Source organism: Echiichthys vipera, assembly GCF_963691815.1.
Source record: "Echiichthys vipera genome assembly, chromosome: 15".
Lineage (NCBI taxonomy): Eukaryota > Metazoa > Chordata > Actinopteri > Perciformes > Trachinidae > Echiichthys > Echiichthys vipera.
This window is the reverse complement of record NC_139840.1, coordinates 9,460,273-9,475,165: the sequence shown is the minus strand read 5'-3', so window position 1 is coordinate 9,475,165 and position 14,893 is coordinate 9,460,273. Positions and strand designations below refer to the sequence as shown.

The 14,893-nt window shown below is 39.9% G+C and overlaps 1 protein-coding gene across 3 annotated transcripts; it reads left to right on the top strand.

The window, feature by feature from the left end:
* Positions 1 to 1,466: 1,466 nt before the first annotated feature.
* Positions 1,467 to 14,652, top strand: ranbp3b (RAN binding protein 3b; the record flags this gene model as incomplete). Of its 3 annotated transcripts, XM_083928280.1 has the most annotated exons (17): positions 1,467 to 1,520; positions 4,492 to 4,547; positions 4,699 to 4,735; positions 4,830 to 4,907; positions 5,027 to 5,098; positions 8,221 to 8,286; positions 8,496 to 8,588; positions 8,803 to 8,912; positions 9,263 to 9,382; positions 9,770 to 9,864; positions 9,966 to 10,041; positions 10,152 to 10,248; positions 10,823 to 10,947; positions 11,032 to 11,152; positions 11,809 to 11,951; positions 12,463 to 12,658; positions 13,456 to 14,652. In XM_083928280.1, 17 exons carry the CDS (start codon positions 1,499 to 1,501, stop codon positions 13,497 to 13,499), a joined length of 1,551 nt encoding a protein of 516 aa, XP_083784406.1. In that variant the 3' UTR covers positions 13,500 to 14,652. The 3 variants fall into 3 exon arrangements, with proteins under 3 accessions (XP_083784406.1, XP_083784405.1, XP_083784404.1); XM_083928279.1 differs by lacking the exon at positions 8,496 to 8,588 and having other exon boundaries at positions 1,499 to 1,520; XM_083928278.1 differs by lacking the exon at positions 1,467 to 1,520 and having other exon boundaries at positions 4,464 to 4,547.
* Positions 14,653 to 14,893: the final 241 nt, after the last annotated feature.

The following is a 14,893-nucleotide window of genomic DNA, read 5'->3' as shown; positions in this document are numbered from 1 at the left end:
TTTGTCTCATTTCTCAAAGCCTTTCCTTTTCTCTAATCATGACAACAATGACGATGCCCACAAAACGTATCTCAATGACAATCACCAATATAATTTGCTGGGGAAGATTTGATAGTTAGCCTATATTTTTCTTTCCAAGGTCATAAGAAATGTACCTTATTTATATTCTTACTTAAAGGTATCCTAGCTGACAACACTTTTTTAATAAGTGCTCTCACAACATGGTAGGCTATTTCTATAAGGACCTGAGTTGTTGTAGCCTATTAGTAGATTAGGCGAGAGATCTTCAACAGAGGGTCTGGGATTGTTGGATAATCTTTCCAGTTATTCATAAATCAATACATTCACACAACCTTGATGATAGGCTTACTGGCTTATAGGCACTGAGGCAGCCATGCACAAATACAATTGAGCTGAAGGATTTAATGTGCCTTCCAAATGTATGTTATACATTAACATAAGATGTATAAATATATGAATAGCCTATGTTAATAATAATCATTGTATTACCATAGTAGTGCATGCACCATAAAAGGCTTCAGACCGCCCTAGCTGTTAGGCCCAATTTAATATGCAACTCAATTTAACCCTCCTGTTGCCCTCAAATTTTACTAACACCATTTATTCTAGGGGTCAATTTGACCGTAGCAGTTTAAACATCTGGAAAATGATCCAAACCAATTTGTGACTCAAGTTAAGTCGGGTACTTTATGTATTTATTTAACAAAATGAAAAAAAATCACTGATGTTAAATTGCATGGAGGGATTTCTGTCTGTGTGTTTTAAAGTAAGTCTGTTATTTAAAGTGCTATTTTGTGTTATTTGTAACATCTGGAATGAAAGTAACGTCCGTTATCAAGGACAGCAGCATGAATTTGACCTCATATAATATTTGAATTGTAAAATAGACGATAATATTAATGATTAAAACATCCAGATTATCAAATTGACCCAAAGGAACACCGGTGCAACAAGTACATGTGCAATAAGAACAATAAAAAAAAAAAAATATAATCATGCCAATTTTAGTTTTTTTATGAGTTGTCCCCATAAAATGAGGAAAAGTCATAAATATAAAGCAAAAAAACAACAAAAAAATTAGATGTTAAACATTAAATGGGGTCAAATTGACCCTTAGGATAACAGGGGGGTTAATACAATGTAGTAGGGGGTCCCTGCTTCGTCTCCCTTTCAGCTAAGGGGTCCATGGCCTAAAGAAACGTTGAAGACCCCTGGGTTGGGCTGTCCAAGAAAACTTTAAAATGCTATTTGGGGCAGGTTGAAACATGTGTTCCCTTCAAAACATAAACACAGTGACAACCATGGACACAGGCAGTAGGCTATTTATGTGTCTCACAGACGGCCACAGCAGAGAGAGCGGGGAGGCGCTCACTGCATTAGTAAACGGTGGCAATGTGCTCTCTGCCACTGAAAACATTTCTGCCTCAACTTGTGTTATCTGCGCGGTGGGTTGTGGGTGTGTGAGCGTAGAAGTAAAATGGCGGACTTGGCAAACGAAGGTGAGTAAGTGGCAGTGTGAGAAAAAACAATACAGCTATTGTGCCGTTATAAACTGTGCATGTATATTGACTGCATATTTGATAACTGGTGTTACGCCGCCTGGCCACATTGTTAGTAGTGAGTTCAGGTGAGCTATAGCTTTGCGGCGTTTCAAATGACTACAACGTTAGCAAGCAGGCTAACAATGCTAACGGCTGGGCTCTGGCTAATACCCGGAATGCCTCGGAACGCCCTCGACTGCTGCCTGACACTAGCAGGCTTACCTCTGGGCTAGCACCCGGCTATTTATAGGCAGGATGTTGTGCCATTTGTGGTGAGCTAAAAGACCTAACGTTAACGTGGAAATATACCAAAAGTTTGCAAGACCGAATATAAAAAGCACAGCTTGTAACATATGATTTTTCAATGGATAGGAAACGTTTATAGCACGACATCCTCCTTGTTAAATGTAGTTAGCTCTGTGTTGCAGGATTGCTTGACGTTCATTTAGGCGCGTAGAGAGGAAAAACGAAAGCTACGAGACAATGCTTTAGATGCATTCGCTGTTTATTTGATATTCTCCATTTATCCTGGGCATATATACTCATTATTGATAAGTAATCTATGGGATAGCTCAGTAATATTCTTGCTTGTCGGGCGAGATGACTCATGCGGGATGAGGCGCATTAGCAAGCTAACTATTTAGCCAATAAGCTATGCTACGGTCGGGGCTTTAGGGAACAACCGGTGGCGCAGACTATTTGCTGGAACGAGTCAGATAGTTTTAAGGCTAGCTGGTTAACATAAGCCGGGAGCATGTCGGGTTTGCTTGAATTTCACTTCCTACAGTTATTATCCAAGATAACTGACTGCAAGCCGTAGAGAGATAGCCTTTCAGTTACAAATCTGGATGTTAATATAGGTCACACAACATTTTCTTGTTTTCTGCCAAATAAACGTGTTCATTCATACAGTTAGTGTAAGATACGAGGGGGTTGTGTTTGAGACAGTGAATATCGGGCCATGAAACCATCTCGGCAATGTGCTTTTGGCTATTAATTACTGCATACTTTTAAACCCCGTCCAGGCTTACAACGATGCTACACCTGCTCAGTGTAATAGGCCCAATCCAGACAGAGGGAAACCTTTGTCTGCTAACGTTACAGGGTTGCACATCTTGCAGAGGTTACAGTGTGAAGGTAGACGCATTAAGTTAAGTGGCCTGAGGTGACATCAAATCATTACCTTGCCTGGCGATTGCTTTCTCTGGTTATCTGTGCCATTAGCTTATAGCAGCAACACAATCTGTGTGGTGAGCTGAATAAAATCCCCCCTTTGATTACAAAAGTCGCTATAGTTACTGTTTGGCCTTGTGGAGTGACTGAAAGTTTAATGGCTGTGTAATACATTGGTATTTACATGAATGTACTTCACATTGGTTCTTATTTTTAGGTATTTGAGGATTATTTTTAGGTCATAATCCTAATATTGTATGATTAAGTGTAGGTCTAGACTGATTAAGATATAATAAGGCATAGTAAGGTATAATTTCTTGGTTGAATGACTGGTCGACATTGTTCAGCATTGTAAAAATGTATCTTCATGAGCCACACTTTCCTTTTACACTTATTCTTTTTGTCCATGGCATTTAAATAAACTGTAAAAGGTTGTGTTTTACCGCACTGAAAGCTTCACCAGAAGTATTTATATATAGGCAGGCACTGTAAGTTTGTGAACCAAAACTTTTGTCTGACATACATTCTGAAATATAGGATGTCTACTGCATCTCTCAATATTTTGGGTGACTTTTGGTTTCATATGTTATTGCTTGTGGTATGTATCACTGTGCATTGAATTTTGGTGTTTGATTAAGTGCTAAATGACTATGCCGATTAGTAGTAATGCATATAACCTTCTAGCAATATTCATCAACCCTCATGCATTACTGCTTTCAGAGGAAAATCTAGGCCATGGAATGAGTAGGCTATTGCTACCTCAACACTACTGTTGTTTTCATTTAAAAATGCATATCTATTGCTACGTTTTACGCCTCACACCCACAATACTCCAGCGTTCCAAGGCTCTAAAGCAGAGAAATTTGGAAATGCTGCCGAGCCTGTTTAAGTTTGATAACTCCATGGTTGCTTTTTAGTCTGAACCGGCAGAATCAGAGATCAGTTAGGTATGCTGACATGCCTTTTGTTTAGCCTTGAAACCAGGCGAATCTGCAAAACTCATGTTTAATTTTTTCTGGCTGATACGTCTGGCCACTTTGCCATGCAGACAAATTTCGGGCTCACAAAACTCAGATCAAACTGTCAAACTAGTCAACGCTAATCAAATATAACTCAGTACTCTGCCCCTGTATTGTCCATATTTCAAATAAAATATTTTCAGAAATGCATGTTAGTGTGAGCCTTAATTTTTTACCTTCCGGCATTGTTACCCACTGAGCAAGCAAAGCTGTTTCGTTGCTGTGATTGGTTGTAGGTCACGTTTCATGGCTCTAATTGGTTTTAGGTCTATCCAGTTGCATCTAGAAGCATTTTGGTCTGTATTGTTTATAATCTATCCATCCATCTTCAATTTGTGATCTCCTTCCTTTTGTGATGGAGAATACTCCTAGTACAACTTTAATAAGTTACTGTATTTGCTTTGCAACAACTCCCAATTTGTGTTTTCCACTGCTGTTACTGCCTTATGTGTTACTTTCAGTAACAGTTGTATGATTTTCAACCACAGAGTAACATTAGACAATCTGCTTCCTGTTTACACTGGCATGCACATGCCCAGTGTATGCATTTTCAGGCTTGTTAATGTGAACAGAGATTATTTCTGATATGGAGCTACAATGCTAGTGAAAATGCAGCAGTGTGATTCCTATATTCTTAGCTATTTTGTTTTCTAATGCTATTAACGATAATCAAACAGATGGGATTGCTGTACACTTTGTTAGTGCTTGGATGACTAGCCTACATCTTCTTTTAACAGACAAGCCTGCCATAGCGCCTCCTGTGTTTGTTTTCCAAAAAGATAAAGCACAGAAGGTAAGTTTCTCTGTTGTTTAAATATGTATTGAAGCTGAAGCCATATTTTATAATTTTGCTGACTTCATTTATGCTTATATCCAGTATGGACAGCATTCTTGAAAAGCACACATTACAGAAGAGTTGTTCAAATCTTTCACTTCTGTTGCAGCGATCTGCAGAGGGCTCAAGTGCAGAGGATGGAGAAGGTAAATCTGAGTCTTAATTCTTTCTTTAATATTATCTTTCTCATATATAGTGATATAAAGTGCAATAATATTAATATTTCATTATTATTTTCAGATTCAGATAAAGACGAGGGAAGTTATTGTCCACCAGTGAAAAGGGAAAGGACCTCATCGTTCCCACCCCCACATTCTGGTAAGGGCACGTGGTGACAACTAAGCAGAGCATGTTTTTTTTTATTCAAGAACCAAGATTGCTTGTGGTGTACACATTGATTTGTATGCTGAGTGCAATGCCTCTTTGCTACTTTTCAGTTCCCAAGAACAATGTATTCATGCCCTCAAGTTTCTGCCAGTCTCCAACTGGGAACTCTGACTCTGAGCCAGGTGAGGCATCTAAACCACCAGTTGTTTCTCTTCACAGCTTAAAGGCCCCCTGCAGTAAAAATCTTAGTTTCAGGGAAAGTTCAAGGCAACAAATACAATTGGCAAACACTAACTTTTGCTAGCCCGAGAACTGTCAGGAATATTTTTTTTAACATGTGCTTCTATTTTCCTACAGCTTGACAGCAATAGTTGCAAATAAGTGAAGTTTTGTGTGAATGCACCCCATTCACTCCGAGCAGCTCTAGTTAACTTGCATGTCGTAATTTTACTTTTGAGCTAACCCTTCATGTATCTGTCATGGAGGTCTGAAGTTATTCTTGAATTTATGAAAACATGCAATTATAGAACACAAAGCTTTCATTTACAACCAAATGTGGTAGCATGAGTGGATTTTCAGCAATGATTAGGGCAGTATATCGACTTTTTAAGGTATAGCGATATATCACTCATCACTTAGACGTTTTCTTGCAACATGGAGACACAGCGCAAGAGAGGCATATTTTCAATATATGCTAGTTATTTAAAATCATTTTTCATTTCCATGTTTGCGGCTGTATATTTTTGAAAAAGGAAGGAAACACTGTCTTTGCATTTTATTTTGATCACTGTCTGTTTTAACGAAAGTGCTTCTGACATCCCACATGCAAGTGTGACTTACAACTGAACATTTAGCCACGTCATAGAAAATAGCAAGGCGTATATCGTGTATCACCATTCAGCCTATAAATACCGAGATATGAGTTTTGGCCTGTATTGCCAAGCCCTAGGAATGTTTTTGAATGATAAATGAGTGTACAACAACAAGTTTACTCTAAATTGCCTCATTTATGTATATATAGTATTAATCTTATAAAATGGCTAAAATGGAAGAAACTCACCGGTTCTGTGGAGTCAAGTTGGACATCTCTGTATCGGTTCAGGCTGTTTCGATGAGCTTGTGGTTGAGGTTTGGTCACATTGTAAGAATTTGGTAGTCCTCTCTGTGGTGGCACCATGGTCTGTGTCCATTTATGTGTTGCAAAATGAACATGCAATATACCCAACAGAGGGAGGTGAAGCCTATTTGGTGTATTTGTCTGGTAAGCTAATTGTCAGTATTAAATGAAATTGAACTTGCTAGAGAGGAGCTTCTCAAAACTCCTAGAGGGCAGAGGGATTATTAAAAAGTTCCATAGTGTCACATGCTTATAGTTGTGCCGCTGAAAATGTCAAAGTATTGGTTGTATGAGGGATTATAAAACAGTTTTTTGCTGGTGAGGTGTTGTGCCTTATGCTAATCTGTATAGACCATAAATATATAATGACTGTCCCCAGATTATTTATTTTGTATTTGAGAGAAAGCCCCATTCACACTGCCTAGTTGTTGCGGGGCTGTTGCCTCTTCATTAAATCCCGCCATCTGTGTGAGAGGCCCGGAGACGTTATGGGGACACACATCTCTTGTGGCTCTGAGTCGGTAGCGGAGGTCACAGAGCCGCAACTTACAAAACATTGTGTTGAATAGTCCACCGTCTCGTTCCCTCTCTTGTCCCTCTTTCTCCCCCTCTCAAACACATATGCATGGGTGCTGTGATGCTGTAGTCTCTCTGTCCTTCTCTCTGCTGACAGTTTTGCGACTTTAATGTATAAACCTGGCAGTTTGAGTGTCAGGTCAGCTGTGAGCGGTTGATTAACTGTGCATATCAACTCGCACAAACTAGACACCAACACCTCTGGTGGGCAAAAACACACTGGTGCAGCTTTACGCCACCATTGCTTGGTCTGTGTGAATGACCACAAAGCCGACGTTCCTTCATTCCTTTGGAATCACTGTGTGAAAAGTCCTAAAGTCTGCTAATTAGGTTAAGTTAGGTCCTCCACAGAATTGCTTTGGGTCTCCACGCTTGTGCAGACTATTGGCTTAGATTTGTGGTAGGGCGGGACCCAAATATTCGGATATCCGTTCGTTGGGTAGATTTTCGGTTTTGGTATTCGGGTATTTTTTATTATTTTTTTTATTTTATTTTTTTTCACACTTTCTTTTCCTGAAAAGATAACGCCTTTTTTAATCAAACCGAAAGACACGTGATGCAGCACAGTGTTTGCATTTGAGCTCTTTTCCTCTCGTCACACTCAGTTGCTGTGTAATCAACAGAGAGCAGCTGCAGGACAGTCGCTAACTTGTTGTTCGGCTACAAATATTAGCTGCTCTGTTACAGACATTGTCTGCTTAAAAGACGTGCATACGGGCTGATGATCCCCGCGCTGTTGGGAGCAGTTACCTCTAATTAGCCGCTCATTGATGAATTCCATTGAAACACAGCCGGTCCATGTGGGGGTCATGTCTGTGTGGGAGTTGCGTTCTAACTGAACCGTCTGGTATGTGTGTATAGATGTCTGTGTGCTTTAACTGTAGCAGGCTGCTGTTGTTTTCAGGCGATTTAATGAATATAAACGCCGTCTACGTCATTATGCATTTCCTTGAAGGGAGCGATGCAAAACTGAAATCTGGTTAAATTGTTTAGAGTTGGCAGAGGTGAGTCCACCAGTCAGTATAGCTTTACAGAGAGGACAGGGCATCCACTTAAGCAAACAGTCAGGGCATCATTGATAAATAACTGTTTTCAGCATATTGCATAAAGCACTTATTTGGAAGTGAAAACAAAGATGAATACACTAGAAATCAAACAGGTATTGTTTAACTACTTGCATACAGAACTACAGTAAGTATAGCAGGTCAACTGTACTGTAATGATCGTTATAAGTAAGGCCCAGGTTGTAAAAAATTAAAATTTGTTTAAAATGAATGTCCACTAGACACAGGGATTATCTCATAAATGTTGTGGAAAAAGAGGATATAGCTTTCTGCTTTAGCGCTGATTAGAGCCAGGTCATGTCAGGCTAATAAAGCCAGTGAGATGGAGAGTCAGAGGTAGAAATAGATCTTAGGCCCTAGAGCCCGCCATGTTACTGCGCAGAAGCAGAATTGCATCACAACTCTTGAAGCTCTACAAGGGTTGCTGTGGTAACGGCCCTGTGGTGCAAGGTGCAAAGACAGAAAGAACGTACTTTTTATAAGTTGCTGTGTGACTCTTGGATCTTTTTTTAATGTCTGCCTTCTCTTGTGTGCTCCGTCTCACCAGAGGAGAAGCCTATGGGATTCCGTTTAAAGCCACCGACTCTCATACATGGACAGGCACCAAGTTCAGGTTGGTGTTTGAGGTTGTAAGCCTTCATCGTATAATGTTTTCTCACACTGAGTTGATAGAAATGGAAACAAAGTCTTGAGCTTGAACCCAGACTTGCACCCTTTATATAACCCTCTTAGAAATGGAAATGGTACATCTAGACTTGAACATGTAGACCCAGAACATCTCATTGTGTTCAAAAAGTATGAGACAAGTTGGCTTTGTTGCAGGCGTCCCAAGTCAGAAACCCAAGGAGCAGCAACGCAGTGTCCTCCGCCCTGCAGTTCTCCAGGCGCCGCCCTCTAAATCACATATAGAGTCCAGTGAGTGCAGCTTGGAGTCACCTGCACTAATTAGTTGATACTTATAAAGCATAAATCATCTTTGTCTGATAATTAATTTAACTTTTAATATTGATAACTTGTATAGTGCAAGAGCATAGTGTTTTTGCGGCATGTACCTTACACGCTAAATGTCCTATGAGACTGTAAAAAAAAACCAGAAAATTATCTTTTTCCTTTCTGTCTTTTCTTTTAGATTCCATTTGTGGAACCAACGGTGTGAAAAAGTCATCAGACGGGGCACTTGTAACCCAATCCCTCTTCCTGAACAACACAGAGCACTCAGCCACCCTGGCCAATTCACAGGTACCTGGTATCGATACAATCCCAGTCAGTTCTGTACAGGCTTTGTTTTAGGCTTTAGAAAAAAGTTGTGTAAAAGCCTTAAAGTTTGGTGTGTTATTTATAGAGGAGGAAAAATGTGTGGTTATTTCTGTGTTCCACTGTAATGTGAGAATATATTGAGCCTGGTATTCTTTTTTTTTTTTAAGTTATATGACAAGTTTCCCTGTATTGCATGTGCAAATAGTCAGTAAAAGTACATTTTCTACATTTTTCTACTGCGAAATTAGATCTAGCATTACATTAAAAATAATTACTGACCAATAATAATAATAATAAAGTTGACCCTGGTGCTACTTTCGTTTCCATTTCAGAAACATGAAAATGAGGAAGATGGAGCAAGCGGTTACAAAGACGGTGACGAAGGAGAGAAGAAGGAAGCAGATGTAGCAATATCTTTTGTGTTTGGTCAGAATATAAAAGACAGAGCAAAGGTGGGTTGTTTTCCACTCGTCTTAGACCTGTTTCTAACATACAGGAAGTGTGCCAACGTGAACAAAAACAGATACGCACAGGGCTTTTAAACATCTGAGATGATTATCTGAATAATGAGTTGCCTTGTTATAGTCTACATTTTATGTTTAATTTGTTACTTTCAAGCACTCTTTTACTAACACTACGTCAAAGGTCTTAGTTCCCTCGCTAAAATAATTTCCTGTAGTGTTTTGTACGATGTCAATATTATTTTGTATAGTTTTGTGGTCAGTCTGGAACTGTTATGGTAGGAATGTTTGGGCCAGATTTTGCATATGGTCAGAAACTTAACATTTGGGTGACTTCTTTCTTTTACATAACACCAAATTTAACATATTTCTCTCTAGTTGGAAGAGAACAGTACAGAAGGCAAATCAAAGGATGGCGTGCCACTGGAATCAGAGGGCACTAATTATTTCTTACAGTACATCTCTACCCCAAGGTAATGGAATGATGTCCTCCAAGTATTTGCAACTCATCTTCATTCATAATTGATGGTAATCAACTCATTGGTTTTTGTTTTTCTTTCCTGTGTACTTTCAGTTCAAAAAATGCCACAAACAGTACAGACAGTGGGGCAAAATTTGTTTTTGGGCAGAACATGTCTGAACGAGTTCTGGTGAGTTGATGCAACCTGATGTATAGTGAGTCTGTCGTCTGCCATATTGGAAAACTCCTGATACGTAAGCTTTGAACAAGTTCCAGTGATCAGCTTTGTTGTGTTTTCAGAGTCCCCCGAAGGGCGAGTCCTCAATTGAGGAAAATAAAGACGTTTCAGCTGCTCCTGCTTCAGAGCCCTCATCACAGGAAACCACCCCAGAGAAGGGTAAAACACAACCCCACTGATTATTATTTGTCTACTAATAGAGAGACACTTGGCTGCACTGCAGTGAGAACTACAAACAACAAAAGCAAGACCTGGGATGGTTAAATGAGCATTCCAATAGAAATGTGACATTGAAATGAGTGTACTGCACAGCCTAGTTTGATGAATATTTTTACAACAGTGGAGGCTGTGATTTACAAACAGATTTTTTTTTTTTTTTTTATTAACAGTACTCAGTTGTTCTGTGGTCTAAACATAAAAGTTTACATCACCTAGTAAGGTGATACTGTGGATGTTTTTGTGGTCTAACAGTACTGTATGTTTAAGTGATTGTTCTCTTTATCCAGTGACAATGAAATGTAATGAATTAATCGTTCATATGTGCTGAGAAAGGAAGTGGCTGTTGTTTGCAAAGGATCTGCAACGGCCTGTATAGCGTCTGTGTTTAGTGACGGAGTGCCAGCCAGGCAGTTTTGCACTGAATGCTGTTTTTTTTTTTTTATCAAAATGTCAGACACCAGATGTTATCTCCAGTAAGGTGCAGATTTCTCACTACTGTATTTTATCTCACCAGTGAACAGCGTGTCAGAGTCTTTAGAGGAGTCTGCAGCAGCTTACACCAAAGCCACAGCCAAGAAGTGCATCTTAGAGAAAGTCGACGTTAAAACTGGAGAGGAATCAGAAAGCAATGTTTTACAGGTAGAAGACGCGACCTCTTGATTCAACACATGCATTAAATGAATGTGGTGGAAAACAATAAAGTTGTTGTCTCTCTTACGTCAGATGCAGTGCAAGTTATATGTTTTTGAGAAGACTGCTCAGTCGTGGATAGAGAGAGGTCGAGGCTTGCTGAGGCTCAACGACATGGCATCAACAGACGACGGCACGCTACAGTCACGTCTAGGTAAACACACCTGCAGAAACTTCACAGGGGTGACAAAAGTAAACATTTAACTGTCAAGAATGTGCACAGCTTCAGATTTTTATGGTTCAATGATCAGGGCATGGTCTGATTGAAAAATTGAATGCTAGTGTTTATTAGCGAGTTGAATGTTTGTGCCAGAAAGATTTGGGATGATTTAGAGATAAATCAAAAGTACATGGGGTTCTTATTTGTGGTATTTATTGCCATAATTCTAAAAAATACCTGACAATGAACACAAGGGGGAGCCCATTCCTGTGCTTCACTCTTCTGTTGACTAGGCACCACAGCATGCTGTTACACTACATGTGTGATGGTGGAACGTGGAGTAAGAAGTGTTTTGTCATCAATTAATAAGACTTTAAGAATAGAAGACAAAGGGCCTTTTTACAAAGTTTAGATATCAGATATTTAGCATAACACTATTCCAGACCCTAGGTGCATGGTAGATAACACTTCAGATCTGATTAATGTTGATGAACATAAAACTATCACCTTAAAATGTTGGCAAACCTCAGTCATTCTCAGAAAAGACACTGGGCTATAGGCATAAAAAACGGTGAAACAAGTGGCAGCTTGGGCATGAAATTCATTACTGTTGTGTGTGTGTGTGTGTGTTTGTGTTAAAACTTTTCCAGTGATGAGGACCCAGGGCAGCCTCCGGTTGATTCTCAACACTAAACTTTGGGCTCAGATGCAGGTGGACAAGGCCAGCGAGAAGAGTGTACGAATCACTGCCATGGACACAGAGGACCAGGGGGTCAAGGTCTTCCTAATATCGGTATGTTTTTTGTTTTTTTTCAAGCTTTGGGGAGATTTTTGTCTTTTTATCTCCTACAAAAATGCAAAGACTAAAAAGTGCTTGTGTACAGGTCTTTTTTTTTTTTTTTTTTTAAAGCTGTACATATATTTGTCACTCACTACCAGATGCTTTAATTAGGCCTGGTGCAGGGAGTTTATTTTTGGTAATTTGGGGGAAAAAACACAATACAACAGCATAGCCATGCAATACTCAACCCTTTGTTTTGGGTTTTAGTACTGCCCGCATTCACCTAATTTCAGTAGACACTAACCTACTGTTAATGCAATTAAAAACTTTCTGCAAAGACCTTTTCTCATCAAAAGCATTCTAGTTGCTCAAAGGGCATAATGCTTCTTTTCAGGCAAGCTTTTAACGTGAAACATCTACATGGGGTGTTATAGTGTGCTCCAGAACTGCACTGATGACGTCATATTTTTTTTTCCTTCAGTGTAGCTGAGTGTTTTTCCCCTTTTGTGTCTCTACTCTTCAGGGTAGCTCTAAGGACATAGGTCAGCTGGCTGCAGCGTTACATCACCGTATCTTAGCCCTGAAGAGCAGGGCGGATCAGGAGCCAGAGACCCCAACAACAACCATCCCTGAGGCCGAGGTACCGCAGTCCAATGAGGACGACAGTGACGAGGAAGACAATGCCCCTGCCTCAGCTTCAGCCTCTACTCCTGCTACGAGTCAGTGAATTTTCTTGTTAGTGTGTGTGTGTGCTTCAACAGTGATTGACTTACTGTCAAACATGGGTGCAAGAGCTCTGTCTACATACGGATTTCTGTCAAAAGTTAATTGTTTGTTCCGTCATAGTCCGTTTGTGTACCACAGTTGCTTCAAGTTATGTGCCATTATGTGTTACCAAGCGTATTGTGAGTGGTCAGCATGGATGTACCAATGGTGATGAGTTTCAGTCTCTTCTCTTAGGGCGCACTTACACTTGGCCCAGATGATCTGTGTTGTACTTAAGTGTGATTGTCCCCACTCCCTCTTCCCCCCGCTGCTCAGTCCCGCATGTACTTGCATTACTTGAAATGATCTGGGCCTCAGCTCGATTGCTTCTTGATAGTACGGCATCACCAGTTTTTTTTTTTTGTTGTCCAACTGTTTTTGAATATTTTCATCTGACCAAATCCTCAGTAAACACTTCCACATCAAACCACCGCAAAACCTTTGGCGGCATCTTTTTAAATGCCCGCAGCGAGGAACAGTCGTATATAAACAGACATCAGGACCATCATCAATGCTCGTGCTCGTGCTCGTACACGTGAGCATGCTCGTGTTCGTACATGTTCATCTGTGCTTTACTTAAGCCCACCTCTCTCAACCGGAAAATGTGCTGGGCCTAGGCACTTGTACATAAACACATTTTTTTATGTGTACACATAATTTATACATCTGACCTCAGCTATTTGTTTTGGTATATATTTAGACCACTGGCCTACAAAGCCCATGTCAACCTGCTGTCACTTTCTTCCTGCAGGTAATTCAGAGGGAGGAGAGAGCCAGGCAGCAGGAACCACATAGCGTCACTCATGGACAGCCTGTTAAGATGCTGCCGTTGAGGCATTTTGCTGTAGGCATCTCCATGGACACCCCTTGACCAACATGGGTCCTCCAGACCAGTACTTTTGGATATTAGAAGTCTAGCTCCAGGAAATAACCCCTTGTGCCGGAGTGTTCCACCCAACTCGTGCAGTTCATCTTCTCTGCATTCAGCGTAATATCTGGAGTCGTTTATTCCCTCCCTCTCCTGTTTTGTGTTTTATTTTTGTTCTCGAGTATTTTTTCCTCTCCCCGATAGCAAAAATAAAGACTTCAAAGCTTTGGTTTGGGACTTTTCTGCTCATCATATTGATGAGTGTAAGGGTGTTTTCCTCTACATTTTAAAGTATGGCACATGTTAAGACTGCAGTTTCTACTTTGGGACCTTTTTACTCACTCTACAGCTGTACCTCTGGACGCCACACATCCAGAGGAGCTTCATTCATATTGTATTGACAAGTCATCAGTCAGTTGTTCCTACATTGAGTCCAACCCTCCTCCTACCGCCCTCACCCCACCGATCCCAACCAGTGTGCGTTGAGTTTTGGCATATGTAATTTATTTTGGATCGTCATTTTCCATGAGGCATCTCAACACGTGCTGTTTGTAATGACTAGCCAGGACCACTTAAGTTGTCATTAATAGCAGTTTCTTATATTTCCTATCGACCTATATTATACAGAATAAAAGACTGAACCAATGTGGTTTCTGCTAATGTGAGTTGATGAAGTGAGGACAAAACAGCAAATGCATTCACCTCAAAATTTCCTCTAAATTGATAAGCTGTGTTAGTCATTCACCTTGTGGGTTTTTTAATGTTTTTTTTTTTTTTTTTCCAAATTCAGTAAATGGACTCAGTCTACATTCTGCATGTAATTATTTCTTTTTATTCTTTTCAGCATCCCAAGGGTTTACTGTGTTGATACATATTTTTTATTTTGAAAATATACAAAAGTTTTATCCATTGTCATTGTCACGTCATGGAAAACATGTTGGAATGAAGACTTGCGTTAATGTGTGGAAAATTTGAGTGATAACTCTAATACCCTTTGAATGTCATGTACATTTGAAAATATCATTTAGTAGCTCACCATGTTTTCTCATCTCCAACTACCCCTTTACAAAATAAACCATTTTGGACTGACATCTGGGATTTTTCCTTCTGAAACCTGATTTTCTGTGCCACATACAAACTTAATTCCAAATTTCAGAGCTAGACATCAGTACACGGTGGTATACTTGGACATTGATTGTCTCAGTATGAAATCAAAACCACAGCCAAAGAAAAGGAGATCTGTTTTGTATCCATGTGTTGGATCTGGCCTACATGTTGATGTACGCTGTGCTCTAACTGCACGGAGCAGGACTAGGATCAA